Source organism: Ostrea edulis, chromosome 6 (assembly GCF_947568905.1).
Source record: "Ostrea edulis chromosome 6, xbOstEdul1.1, whole genome shotgun sequence".
Taxonomy (NCBI): Eukaryota; Metazoa; Mollusca; class Bivalvia; order Ostreida; family Ostreidae; genus Ostrea; species Ostrea edulis.
The window spans coordinates 26,889,026-26,903,677 of NC_079169.1; the positions used below are offsets into that span (position 1 = coordinate 26,889,026).

At 34.5% G+C, this 14,652-nt stretch overlaps 1 protein-coding gene and 1 long non-coding RNA gene across 4 annotated transcripts; both read left to right on the plus strand.

Moving 5' to 3' along the window:
• The first annotated feature begins 112 nt into the window (after positions 1-112).
• On the plus strand, positions 113-6,623 carry LOC125646515 (227 kDa spindle- and centromere-associated protein-like). 3 transcript variants are annotated; one of them, XM_048872848.2, is made up of 5 exons: positions 113-2,495; positions 3,101-3,301; positions 3,767-3,908; positions 4,857-4,889; positions 5,373-6,623. In XM_048872848.2, the coding sequence occupies exons 1-5, from the start codon at positions 584-586 to the stop codon at positions 5,539-5,541; spliced, it is 2,457 nt and encodes an 818-aa protein (XP_048728805.2). In that variant the 5' UTR covers positions 113-583; the 3' UTR covers positions 5,542-6,623. The 3 variants fall into 3 exon arrangements, with proteins under 3 accessions (XP_048728805.2, XP_048728806.2, XP_055998187.1); XM_048872849.2 differs by lacking the exon at positions 4,857-4,889; XM_056142212.1 differs by lacking the exons at positions 4,857-4,889; positions 5,373-6,623 and adding an exon at positions 4,137-4,536.
• A 2,182-nt stretch (positions 6,624-8,805) lies between these two features.
• LOC130047380 (uncharacterized) lies at positions 8,806-12,672 on the plus strand. Its single transcript, XR_008796274.1, has 2 exons — positions 8,806-10,792; positions 11,405-12,672. It is a non-coding gene; the product is annotated as an uncharacterized LOC130047380 (long non-coding RNA).
• The last annotated feature ends 1,980 nt before the right edge of the window (positions 12,673-14,652 follow it).

The following is a 14,652-nucleotide window of genomic DNA, read 5'->3' on the forward strand; positions in this document are numbered from 1 at the left end:
GAAAAGATCTCTGAACCTCTCAATAGTACTTATTTCCCACTCAAGATGATGCTACTTATTGTAAAAATCCTACTTTAAAAAATGTGTCAATGTCCACAAAATCCCACTATTGATGTTACTTCCGGTTTAAGTGTTGCTATACGACTACAGGTAATGAAGAGCCTGTCCTTTGTGATAGCACACGCGCTACAATTAGTGTTTCGTTCTTAGTTTCTGAAATAGTAATTGATTGTGACGATAAAACTTAAGAGATTTCTTCTATTTACTCTTAAGATTTCAGGAGCAGACTTTATAAGACAGCACAGACCTATGGTGATGACATGTGTTTCTACGACAATTCTATTTACTGCTACTCATCATATGATAAGTGTGCAAAAAGAGATAGATGACTTCTCCAGCTCCTCGCCACTTAAAGTGAAGAAGGTCACAAGACTCTCTACATTTCAATCGATGTACAGAACTCACCACTTTAATAACGAAACTCCGCCCTTACTAAGAAAAAATGAATATCTTTGCAGAATTCGGCAGTGGATAATCCATTTTTAACACATCCTCATCTGTTGGCAGATAGTAATTTAACAAAATGCTGAAAACGTATCCTGGATTTCTTATAGTCTGGCTGACAGTGGTAAGCAAACCTGTGTATGGTCAAACAATTTATAAATCCTCAATGACTAATTTGAATGCGCTTGATCCGACTGTAAAAGATCAAATGCTAAGCCTGGTGGAGGAATCAATGAGAACGAGTTTCTTGAAACTCAGTGCACAATTCAAAGACAGGTTGGATGACCTGCGAATTGACATGAGCCACCGAGATACGGAACTGTACGTAGAAATCTACAATTTAAAGGAAACTTTAAAACGACAAGGATTTACTCTAGAAAGTCAATCGGCAAATCGGAGCGAACTTGGGCAAGAAAGTCGCGAATTGTCCTTCAAATTGGCGTCGTTAGAGAAAGAAATAAAAGAGACTTCAAAAGAAAGCGAAAACAAAATCAAGATTTTGAAGAAAAAATTGGATGTTCTGGAAAACGAAAATAGAATGATGTCATCTAGGCTAGATGCAACACAAATGACGTTCATGTCAATGGCTTCCCACTCATCACTAAGGAATAATGATTCTGATGACGTTTCTGTGGATATCGTACACAAACTAAAACTGATGGATGATAGACTGAACGATCTCAATGAAACTATTCATGATAATCATAACTCTACAGCAGATATGACGAGGTTGGTGACAACCCTAAATTCAGATCTAATGACTCTAAACAGTTCTATCGACGCTTTAAATATCTCTGTAAACTCAAACTCATACAGAATCACAAGCCAAGAAAACCTGATGAAAGTGGAAACAAAAAAACTAATCCAAAGTGGACAAATGTGTAGCGATGGTTTGACAGTCCTAAGAGGTAATTACAATTTAACAATGTCGAACATCGAAAATATGAAAACCACGCAAAGAGAAATATCGTCAGATCTGAAGGATCACATAGTTATGGTTTACTCGCTTGCAGGCTCCCTGAATACCACGATAGAAGGACTGGGACACCTGGAAAAGAAATTGAATGTAAACTTGACTAATTTTCAAATGGAAACTCAATCATTTTGGAAAAGAGAACTCGGTAATCTGCAATCTAACATATCCGATATTACAAATACAAGCAATGTCCTGAAAACATCGATACAAAACCTTTCGTCGCAGAACACAGAGCGCAGATTGTCAGTGAAGAAGTTAAGTCTGAATGTTTCCACGTTACAGTCAAACGTTGAACAACTGAGGCATGAGCAAAATGAAACAAACGCAAATATGGAAATCAGGCTGCAGCAGACGACTACTAAGGCCGATAACGCTCGTCTGCTGTCTATCAGCACTTCAATACGGAAGTCAGTAGAGGAGTGCGAGAAAAATATCAGTGATATCCAGTCAGGAAATGTTGAAAACGGTGTAGAAATTAAACTTCTGCAGAATCAGTTTCGCAGTGTAACATCAAATGTATCTCACTTTCAAACTCTAATTAGTCAAAATTCAATCAAAACTGAAAATCTTACATTTCTCATCAATGTGACTCGACAAGACCACGCTGAATTAAGAACCTCTGTCACTACTTTGGAAAGTAACTTTTCTCTTCTCCAGCAAAACGAGGAAAAGACTGGTATAAGAATGAAGACCCTGGACTCCGATTGGTCGTCTTTCCGATCTCAATACAGGATGGAAATGAATTCTATCCAGGACAGCGTGAACTCCACTAGGGAGGATTATAAAGGTCTAACAGCTCTTAGTGAAGCCAACAGCGCTTCCTGTCAGTCCAGTGTAACAGCTGTCAATACGTCCCTGAACCAATTCACGGAACGATTTTCTTCAGTTAATGCTTCTATTGCAAAATTTGAACAAGATTTAACAACATCCAAAGCTCTGATGGAAAGTTCGAAATTCCAAATCCGCAACATCACTACCACTGTCGAGGAACTTCAAACTCAAATGAACACCACAGGTACTTAATCACAAATAAACTTCACAGGTATTGAATCACAAATAAACTTCACAGGTATTGAATCACAAATGAATACCACAGGTATTGAATCACAAATAAACTTCACAGGTATTGAATCACAAATAAACTTCACAGGTATTGAATCACAAATAAACTTCACAGGTATTGAATCACAAATGAATACCACAGGTATTGAATCACAAATAAACTTCACAGGTATTGAATCACAAATAAACTTCACAGGTATTGAATCACAAATAAACTTCACAGGTATTGAATCACAAATGAATACCACAGGTATTGAATCACAAATAAACTTCACAGGTATTGAATCACAAATAAACTTCACAGGTATTGAATCACAAATAAACTTCACAGGTATTGAATCACAAATGAATACCACAGGTATTTAATGTATGAAGAAAAATCACTCGTAAATTGGAGAACACCTCCAAATATTTCCTGAGCTTTTTGCAATCTTTTAAGTTTGCTTGCATATTTGAGAACATTCAATTACTTTTTTTTCAGTTTAGGTTAATTGCTTCTTTTCGAGTTCATGAGACGAAGTGATTTTTTCGGTAACTCCTCTTCTTTTCTACATTCAGGTCCGGCCGTCAATAGCCGACTGTCGTCTCTGCTCCAATCCATTACTAACCACGACAGTAGAATAACGAATATATCATCGATAGTGACGTCACACAGCACCAGTATATCCTCCCTCCAGAGCAACCTAAATGTTGCTGTTGCTATCAACAACGCTCAAAATGTGTCCATTTCACGAATAGACAGGACCATAATTTCACTCGGTGAGTTAATTAACAAGCGGTAATTATTAAATAATAATTTGATGCACATGTAATCAATAAAAACATGATAAGGAATAGTGAACGTTCTCATAATGCCAAATACGAATACAAAACTAAAATTAGAGAAATACTGGCCCCTAGATATGTGTCTAGGGGCCAGTATTTGCCTTTTGGTGTACTAAAGGTGGGATCAGATTTCTAGGAGGAGTAAGCGATCCCTGTTGACCGGCCACACCCTCCGTGAGCCCTATATTTTGATCAGATAAATGGAGTAATCCGTAGTCAAAATAAGTATGCAAAGAACGGCCTAACAATTGGTATGAAACACGTCAGACAGCATTCGACTTAATGACAGGTTGTAAATTAAATCATTATAACGATCATACAATTTGCAAAATACTGACTTTAAACGAGATTGTGTTAGGATTTACAAGATTGATAACTCTTTGTTATTTATCATTTTAGTTCCTGTTCGATTGGTCGGTGGATCCACTTCGAGAGAAGGGCGTGTAGAGGTTTTTAATTCTGGAACATGGGGAACTGTGTGTGATGATAGCTGGGGCAGTGCGGACGCCAAAGTTGTGTGTAGGATGCTGGGGTATACAGGGTATTTACAGTTTCTTCTTTTATCCTATAAAATTTTACTCTGTCCTGCCCCTTTTTTGTGGAAATATTCTGCTGTTAAAAGCCATACTTACACATTTATTTATGGAAATACTCCAGTAATGAATTACAGTATTTTATTTCTAAGAAGTTCCCCTCAACGAAATTGGCACAGGTAGATTACTTGTATATAACTGGCAGGGCGTTGAGGAAGAACTTTCTTGCTTGATAGGGATTTGATATATTTGACATCCCCAAAAGTGCAAGCAGCTATTGATGAGATGTCGAAACACGCCAGACAATCCCTACTACATTATAAAGACAAATCGGTAGTTGACAGAGTCCCAATGGTTACTACGTATCACCCTGTTTTGAAAGACCTAAACAAAATTCTGAAGAAGCATATTCCCATTTTTCACATGAACTCAAGAATGGCCGAGGTCTTCATAGAACATCCTATGACTGCCTTCAGACGTCCGAGAAATCTGAAAGACATGGTGGTGCGAACCAAATCGGAGAATCCTTTGCCCAATGGGGCTTTATAACATGTTCTGATAGCAGATACCAGTTGTGCAAACACTGCTCGAGCACAGACAGTTTTAAGAGCCCTGTCACCGGCCGACGCTACCGAATTCTTGGGGACACATGCTGTCGCACGGACAACTGCATTTATCTCATAAACTGTAAGGTCTGGGTTTTTTTGTTGGTTTTTTTTTGGGGGGGGGGGGTTTGGCCGTCTACTTGTCACGACATCATCATTAGCAGTCGATTTTTTTTTTTAATTTATTTATTCATTATTATTTATAATATCCTTACTTAGTCCCCGTGATTATTATTATTTTTTTCTTCACATTTTTACTTTACTCCATTGCCAGATTGGATATTTATTTTTCGATTTAATCTTTTAATATTACTTTATAATTTTTATGATATATTTTATTTTCCATCACAGTTCAACACTAGTTACACAGCTTTACATCTCCAGGTACGAAATACTCGAAATAAGCCGTCATTAGAACGAGTTAACATACCGCTTAAGGATACTGATTAGTTAACTCGTTCTTTGTTTTTGACTTGATGTAGATCAGTTCAGATCAGTCTTGACGCTTGATGGGAACAGACTTTTCTATTGGCACATATTACACTCAATAATTTTGATATAAAGATGTTTCGTTTGTTATCAGCTTTTGTAGTTTTAGCTTCCTTTTCTATTTAGTTTTCTTTTCTATGTAAATATTCTATCGTCTTGAGGAATGGACAGGTTGTCCCGAAAATTTGACAATTCACCGTTGTTCGTGTCGTTGGTAATTTTTAGTGCTTTTTATATTATCCTTTTTTATTTGACCTCATATCTACTATTATATCCGACACTTTGCTGTTGGATTATAGTGCTATATATATAACGTGAAATCGTATGATTTCTAATTACGGTATAGATTTTCTCAACCTGTAACAAATATATTTGTAGGTCGTATACCGCTATTGGGAGTGCTCACTTTGGACAAGGCTCGGGTCAGATCTGGCTGGATGATGTAGCTTGCTCTGGATCAGAAACCTCAATTTTCTTATGCCCCAATAGTGGACTCGGCACTCATAACTGTGGACACGGCGAGGACGCTTCTGTTAGATGCACATAGAATAGCACAGAAAGAAGTCCGATCTATTGGACTTTAATATCACGAATTAAGTATACGTAATATAGTTGTAATATTTGACTTCATATGACGGCACAATTTCTTTACGTTGACGTTTCTAATATTTTTATAGATGTTTTACAAAAATTGTCATTAAAACCTTAAATAACGTGATATCAGCATATATTTGGTATTTTTATGAACAGAAAATGATACATAATAAAATTCTAGGAAAAACTAAAAAATGTGAAATTTTGACCTTAAGGGCCCGTTTCTCATGACGCCAGTCATATATATTTACATATTTTACTTGACGACACTACACTGCCCACCAAAAATAAGTATACACTCACCAAAATAAGTTACTTGCACATTAAAAAAAAATGGGTTACATCATAAATACAGATCTTTCGATGCAAAATACAAAACTCTTGCATATAAATAGATGATGTTAAGCTTTTAACTTTTTATATCCACATTTTTTATTAAAATATTTCATTTTTTCGAATTCTCTAAAAAGGCGATATTATGTAATCTTAACCGTTTCAAACTCATTACTAATACATATTATTGTGCATTTGATGTGTACTTTTATAAGATCCTTTCATTTCTTTTATTTTGATAAATCAATATCACAATTTAACAGACTATGCCAAAAATATTGAATATCCATTATTGCTTCATATATATATTGAAGTTGTACCTTTTTTTAACTGATTACTTTACTGAGGTAAATTGAAAGATATACACAGTGAATTAAGTTCGTTTTCATTATATTGAATATATTTCATGCTAAAATGTGTGAAAATCATACGTGTATACTTATCTATGGTGGATAGTGTATATAGACAGCGGATGTGATCAATCAACAGGGGATGCTTACTCCTCCTAGGCATCTGATCCCACCTCTCGTGTATCCAGGGCTCCGTGTGTGCCCTTCTGTTAATCTTGTATTCTTTATAGGAGTTGAGATTCATCATTGTTCGTTATCTTCACTTGTACAATCATTGCATCTGCTATTTTGGTATATGATAATACATGTAGATATTAAATGTAAATTATAAAAAGATAGCTTCAACAATGCCTACAGTGTATTTGTTTTGAATATTACGGTCAATGCATACATATCTGTGGACTATAAAAGTCATCTAATACATATATATTGTATATCAAAGTCAGTGAACACATATTTGTTAACTATCAGGTAGCTACATATTTATTGACTATCAAGTAGATACATATCCATTGACTATCAAGGTCATCAGATACATATTTATTGACCATCAGGCCCAACCAATTTGTGAAATAGTTCTTCGCATTTTCAAACAAAAAAAGTGAGGCGAGAGGGCGAAATTATTTTACAAATATTATTTTTCATTTTGGAGGTAAAAATTATGAGGTGAGCGAATACAAGAAATATAAGTATTTTTAATTGAATTAAGTGTGATTTTAAAAAGCGAGCGCTTAAAAACAAAGATCAACAGATATCATTTGTTTACCACGTGAACTTAATATTTTTCAACTTTGTTGATATAGTTTACAATAATTAAGAAGTATTTCAGGTTTTAAATACTTTATTTTCTTCTTACCTAACGCATGTACTTTACAACATTAACTGATAAGGTCTTTTTGAACAATTACATTTTAATTTCATTTCTACACATTTTCGATTCAGATATATGGATATTGCTAGGGACAGGTCCGGTTTTGAAATCTGATAGAACACACATAATCAAAAAGCACCAAGCCTATAGTGAATTTGTTGTTAACTGTCGGTACGGTTTAGAACATAGTTCTCAGTACCCCTTGTTTGTCGGAAGAGGCGAATAAATGGAGCTGTCCTTCGGATGAGACCGCCAAATCTGAGACTTGTGACACAGCAGGTATCCCTCCCTGCTCAAAGGCTGTAACTGCCGAGCATAGGCCTAAATTTTATTTTACAGCACTTCACCGGCAATGGTGACGTCTCCATTTGAGTGATATAATCAACCAATCCTACGCTGACGTTGTTCTCTAAATAGTGGCATGGAATAGCGCTTCAAAAGTTTCATCAGCTTCAAGTTCGATTGCAGTATATAAGGAACAACTTCAAATCCAGTGTTATGAAGTATAGACATCATGTATAACGTAAAACATCGTATTACACTGTTAAGAAATTTTTCGAGGACCGCACATCTGTCATTTGTCAGCCAAATGCATCAAGGTCGTTTGTTGTAGAACGTCGAAAATATTTTATGCAGATATTTTTGGACACGCGGGCGGATATTATTATTTGATAATATTATGATTTGGATTTATTACAATTAGAAGCGGTGAATCCGACGAACTAGATTACAAATTGGCATGGCCTCAAGTATATACATATTAATTGACCATCAAGTACAAGTAGATACATATTTATTGACCATCAAATAGATACATATTTATTGACTATCAAATAGATACATATTTATTGACTATCAAGGTCATCAGATACATATTTATTGACTATCAATTGACTTAGATACATATTTATTGACTATCAAATAGATACATATTTATTGACTATCAAGGTCATCAGATACATATTTATTGACTATCAAATAGATACATATTTATTGACTATCAAATAGATACATATTTATTGACTATCAAGGTCATCAGATACATATTTATTGACTATCAAGTGACTTAGATACATATTTATTGACTATCAAATAGATACATATTTATTGACTATCAAGGTCATCAGATACATATTTATTGACTATCAATTGACTTAGATACATATTTATTGACTATCAAATAGATACATATTTATTGACTATCAAGGTCATCAGATACATATTTATTGACTATCAAATAGATACATATTTATTGACTATCAAATAGATACATATTTATTGACTATCAAGGTCATCAGATACATATTTATTGACTATCAAGTGACTTAGATACATATTTATTGACTATCAAATAGATACATATTTATTGACTATCAAGGTCATCAGATACATATTTATTGACTATCAATTGACTTAGATACATATTTATTGACTATCAAATAGATACATATTTATTGACTATCAAGGTCATCAGATACATATTTATTGACTATCAAATAGATACATATTTATTGACTATCAAATAGATACATATTTATTGACTATCAAGGTCATCAGATACATATTTATTGACTATCAAGTGACTTAGATACATATTTATTGACTATCAAATAGATACATATTTATTGACTATCAAATAGATACATATTTATTGACTATCAAGGTCATCAGATACATTTATTGACTATCAAGTAGATACATATTTATTGACTATCAAATAGATACATAATTATTATGAAAGGTGACAGACGGTTACCATACTAGAGTTGACACCCGACATTCCCTTCTGACCTATATAAGGAAGCCCAAAAACTACATACAAAGACAATTGACATACAAGGAAATAAAGAAAAATACAAACATAGACGAAGAATGAAAGTTTTGGAATCTGAAAATTTTCCATCCCCTGATAAACAGAATAATAAACATGTCGGCACAGAACTCTATGACACTGAAAGTATAGCAGATGGAATCGGCCCAGCCTCTTGTGGAGAATGTGGATGGAAATTTTAATAGTCCCCTTCCTGTCACTAGTCTCACCGAAAGAGATTACTATTGTCACAAACAGCGAGACACATGTGAAGTCCCCTGTTTCAAATTTACTTTATTTAGTCAAAAAATGCAGTTTGAGTAGAAAGTAATCTGAAAAAGGAACTAAGGAAAGTAGAGGTACAGAGTTGGAAATGGAGCACGTGAATTCAATTTCATGAAGTGTTCGTATATCTCCAACGTCTCCATGAGTGAACAATTCTCGACGGGCATAAAACAAACTAACAATCAATCGTCTATCTCCATGATCGATATTCATTTAGTGTCATCATGACTTTACGGACTTCCGGTGTGAGTGAGCGGTGGACTGAGAGAGATCTCGCATCATCATTGAGCGCAGTCTTCTTGGCTTAAAATCCCGAAATTGGAACTTTCCTATGTTGTCGTAAAGTATTAACCCAGAAAATGTTTGAAGTACAGAAAGTCAAATTCAAAAAATAGCTTTTGATTGTAGTAGACAGCAATGCTATCTCTGAAGCATTCATCACAAGTTACTAACGACAAGAATGGTATAAGTCCTCTCACAGCAGTAAGAGAATCAAAGACCTCAGTGTCGACTCGTCAATGATTTCCAACAAGGGGTGGGGGTATATACATCATCGTCTTATAAAATTTAATTCTGAATCTTTAGAGTATGGTAAAACAAAATGTACATACTTAAGTATTATGCTTAACTAGATATCTATAGAATTTCCACTCAAAGTCAATAAAAGCGTGCAATCGATGTCGCCGGCACTTTATTAGAAAATAAGCTATACCAAATCATATATTTTGTGTGCTATACATTCATGGACCCATAGCCTCCCTAGGCATGGTATACTTTTTATTTCCCCTTTACTTATAAACTTGGTAGGAAGCGTAGATACCCTAATTTTGTAACGTACGTGACTGTCGCCGACTCAATTTTTAAAATTGAACAAGCAAATATAAATATCTGAGAGCGTGTTTTTAAATTTTCTTTGCGTTAATATAATTTGTAGTTCCTAAATTTTCATTCAATAAAAGTTAAACAACTTTTGCCTATGATTTTAAGCAGTGGTGTATATATTACTCCATGTCGCCAGATTATATTATGTGATCATAGGGTCAATTAAACACCCAATGTATGGTCAAAGATTTCGTATTATCTTTATGTTTTTGATCTATTTTGGCGCTAAAATATTCAAAACTGTGGAAAAATATTCATCAAGCGATATTTGGATGTGGCATTGAGAAGAAGTCATCATATTCTCAAAATTTTGCATTCTGATTTTAGAAATGTAACATACGATACAATAAACTTTTTATGAAAACGTATTTGCAGAGCAAATGTTACCGCTTTTATGAAAATCTCGTAGTGTACAGAGAATGAAAATATAAACATTTCTTTTGCAGAAGTCATTGGTTGGTCTGAAATTTGACAAACGTGTCAAGATGTAACATTCGTGATGTAACATTCGTTACCGAGAGATTAATTAAAAGGAATGATAGAACAATTTCCGGCGTATTTTTGCTCTCTCTCTGCATGGTGTTGTATACGACATGAACGTCTACTATGAACATTTGAGTTTGAAAGTCAATACGTGTTAAACTTTGTGAATTAGGATTAATTTTCTCTTACAGTAAGTACTGTTACAACAACTGCAATGTTTGATATACAATATTGATTAAGCAGATGGAATGTTTTGGTCTGAATTTGTTCTTCTGATATCAAAGAATGTATATCGTATTCCAAATATCTCGAAATTCTTCTGGTGTAAGAATTACATTGAGTAGAATGCTGGTAACATACGTTACTCAAAGTAACGTATGCTACTTAATGAAATGCTTGATTAGACATCAAATATTGAACTACATATTGACAAAATATCATCATTAATGATATGTTTGTTGAATATCAACTATGTTATGAAAAAACAAATGTGTTATTGTTCCCGTATTCACTAGCATATACAGATATCCTCTGCAAGAAATACAGGCCATGTTTTCCTCTGCTACTGTCCTATTTATGATACATGTAACTATGAAACTCTACATTTATCAATTTGCTAGAATTCAGCATCTTTTCATAATATATCTTAGAAATGAAGGGACAAATCTCTGATGATTGTTCTATGCAATCTTATAGAGAAATCATTCAAAAATATTTTATCTGAGTGTAACATATGTTACCAGAAATTCCTTTACGTAATATTATTCTACTTGTTTTTAATTTTTTATTTATTTTTTTTCAGAAATGGCGCTTGTGAGAGTAAAAGTACAGAATAACTACCATGAAAAAAATGTATTAAAACATAAGAACCATGAAAAAATGTTTTAGAAATAATATTATATCCTCCCCTTGTGGCAATACTGAAAAGGTAGAATGTCTGTATAGGCAGTGAAAATAAAGGTTTAACTACCGGTCAAAGGCTACCATAATGATACATGTAAGTTTTGTCTCTCAAAATACTTATAAGCAACTGGTCATTTGATTAATTTTGTATGACCTTTGACCTTGTGACTTGGAATCCAATGGGGGTCATCTATTCATAAGGGGCACCAGTGTTTCAAGTTTGATGTCTATCAAGGAAAGATTTCTCAACGGACAATAGCGTATGTCCAGAGTAGTTTAACCGTTGTCCTTTTGACCTCAAAATTAATAGGGGACATCTATGTCTTAAGGTTCACGTTAAATATTCATTCATAACACCGCGTGGTGGATTATACTGACAGTTTCTATGGAAAGGTATTCCAAAATAAGCAACAAAAACATAAGATTCGGTATACATTTAATCAAAATGTTGGGAAATTAAACATTTTCTTTATATTATTATTGTAAACAGATTGTTAGAAATGGGTACATATGATTCTTTCCATTTTTTGAATAGAAATGATGTGTTTATAGTAATGAAAGGAAAAATAAGAAACATACGTTACTTTCATTGTTTATTATAAGAAAGAGCAATCCAGGTTTCAAAATATGTGTCTGTTATTTCTATAAGAATCATGGGCATTTATATAGCGAAACATCAATCTATCACTTTTGTTTTAATCGCACATTTATTGCAAATTAATAAATTCAGAAGAAAAGACACATTTGGTAAAAAAAATTTGCTTGTCTACGTTATATTTCTATTAAAATTGGTATTTCCATTGAATTAAGTGATGTCGTTATGATTTTGCAACATCAGTCGTAAAGAATAACTGATGGTGACATCGTTTTGGCATAATATTTTCATGGATGTACTGTTGCGTAAGTGTTGAAACATACGTTACATAATTATAGTGCTACTTCATTTACATACAAAAAAGCTATCGTTCTATATCTATTGCTAGTCTTTTGTTTTCATGTTTCATACATATTGAACTGTTCGAGAATATTTGTTCATCAATTTTATTTTTTGCCATTTCAAAGATATTGAAAGTGACATCTAGTCGTTTATTTTGCGCTCTTAAAATCTTATTGCTGACTTTTACAGCAGATAATTTCTTGTTGTGTTGATTAAATATATTCTTTCAAAACCTGTATTTATTGTCTTTCGCAAATTAGAAAAATATATGCTCAGTCAATTCCAATACAAGTTATGGAATAATACATGGAAAATTAATGTTTATCTTACATATTATCATGTCAAGGACTCAGTAACGAAGGTTACATGTGAGAAAAATCTCGAAAAATATACCATACTTTGACCGACTGTAAAAAAAAAATCTGTCATACTTAACTTGAAACAATTTGAGGTGAGTGTTCAACAGATATTTACCATTAATAAACGCATGTTACCATATATATATTGAATGGTCGATAAACTATGATTTTGAAACCCTCAATTGCACGCTTTTATTGACTTTGGGTGTTCAACGTCACAAACTAAGAACACGACACATCGGCTTGAGGAATTTAGCCATAAAAGCTTCAAAAGTTGTGTGACCATAAAGACCAATATCAACGGTCACTATCCATGGTACCCAGCACATCTGCACGAGATGATCATTTATCGGTACATTTCAAATATCAAAAGCCTACCGCAAGAACACAATAACCAATACTTTGTTTAAACCAACCACTTTGATATGCACAATATTTCCCATATTTTGCCGAAATTTCAATGACCAGAGATTAAGAACTATTTGCATTATCTCGCGTATGTATTAACGAAGGTTTGTACTCAAAATCCGAAGTGCAGTGCCGGTGATAAATCATAATGATGTTTGAAGATGATACAATCAGGACAGCTTGTGGGGATCCGGGTTAGAATACGTCATCAGTACCCATTGCCCGTCGTAAGAGACGACTAGATGGGGCGGTCCTTCGGATGAGACCGCAAAAACCGAGGCCCCGTGTCACAGCAGGTGTGGCACGATAAAGATCCCTCCCTGTTCAAAGGCTGTAAGTGACGAGTATAGGCCTAAATTTTGCAGCCCCTCGCCGGCAATGGTGATGTCTCCATATGAGTGAAAAATTCTCGAGAGGGACGTTAAACAATATATATACAATTTATCACAATCGGGACAAAACTATATTTTAAATCAAAAGCGACCCGTCTGGTCAAACTCAGTGAAATGAATGATGCACGGAATATAGTGGGGGGGACTGTCGTAAACAGATGCTAGGAAACCCATTACTCTCTGCATCCAATGGTAAGGAACTAAAGGTATTATATAACACCTAATCCTAACACTGTACAACACGTGATGCATTGCAGATGAAACGAGTGAAATGAGCATCAGGAGAAGAGAAAAATGCTGGGGTCCGTACACATTATCATAACGACAGTTGCTACTTCTTGGATACAACACGTGGTCATGACCTTTTTTGGGCGGAGAAGGTATGCAATTTCTTCTTCTTCTGATGGTGTACCCGACTCCACCCGGATATCGTCGTACATGGATAATCTGGGTTTTGAAGATAACCTATTACCGTTCGTTCGACTTTGCTCCTGGGTCATGAAGAGGATGTTTATAGGCTAACAGTCCGCTGTCCAACGTTTTTCTATATTGAATAACATCTTACTTCTCCTAGGCACCTGATCCCAAATGCCGACGTGTTTCATATCGATTGTTTGGCCGTTCTTGGCACATTGATTTTGACTACCGATTGCTCCGTTTACCTGATAAAGATATAGGACTCATGGCGAGTGTGACCGATTGAAAGGGGTTGCTTACTCCTCCTAGGCACCTGATCCCACCTCTGGTATAGCTACCCAATTCTCAATTTTGTATTCCGTATAGGAGTTATGAGACTGATCACTGTTCGTTATCTTCATCTTTCATAAACCACGAATACATCAACACTCATGTATATACAATTTTTTTTTCTTTAACGGGGGAATTAACCTTCAAGCTGTCATGATTAAAACAAACTCCACAGTTCTTACTTTCACAAGAAATATCTTAGAAACAGACACCCCACTCATCCCCGTGTTGCAATATTGAAAAATCAACAAAGATTAAAATGTCTACAATAATAATGAAAAATATGGAGTATCCACTAGTCCAT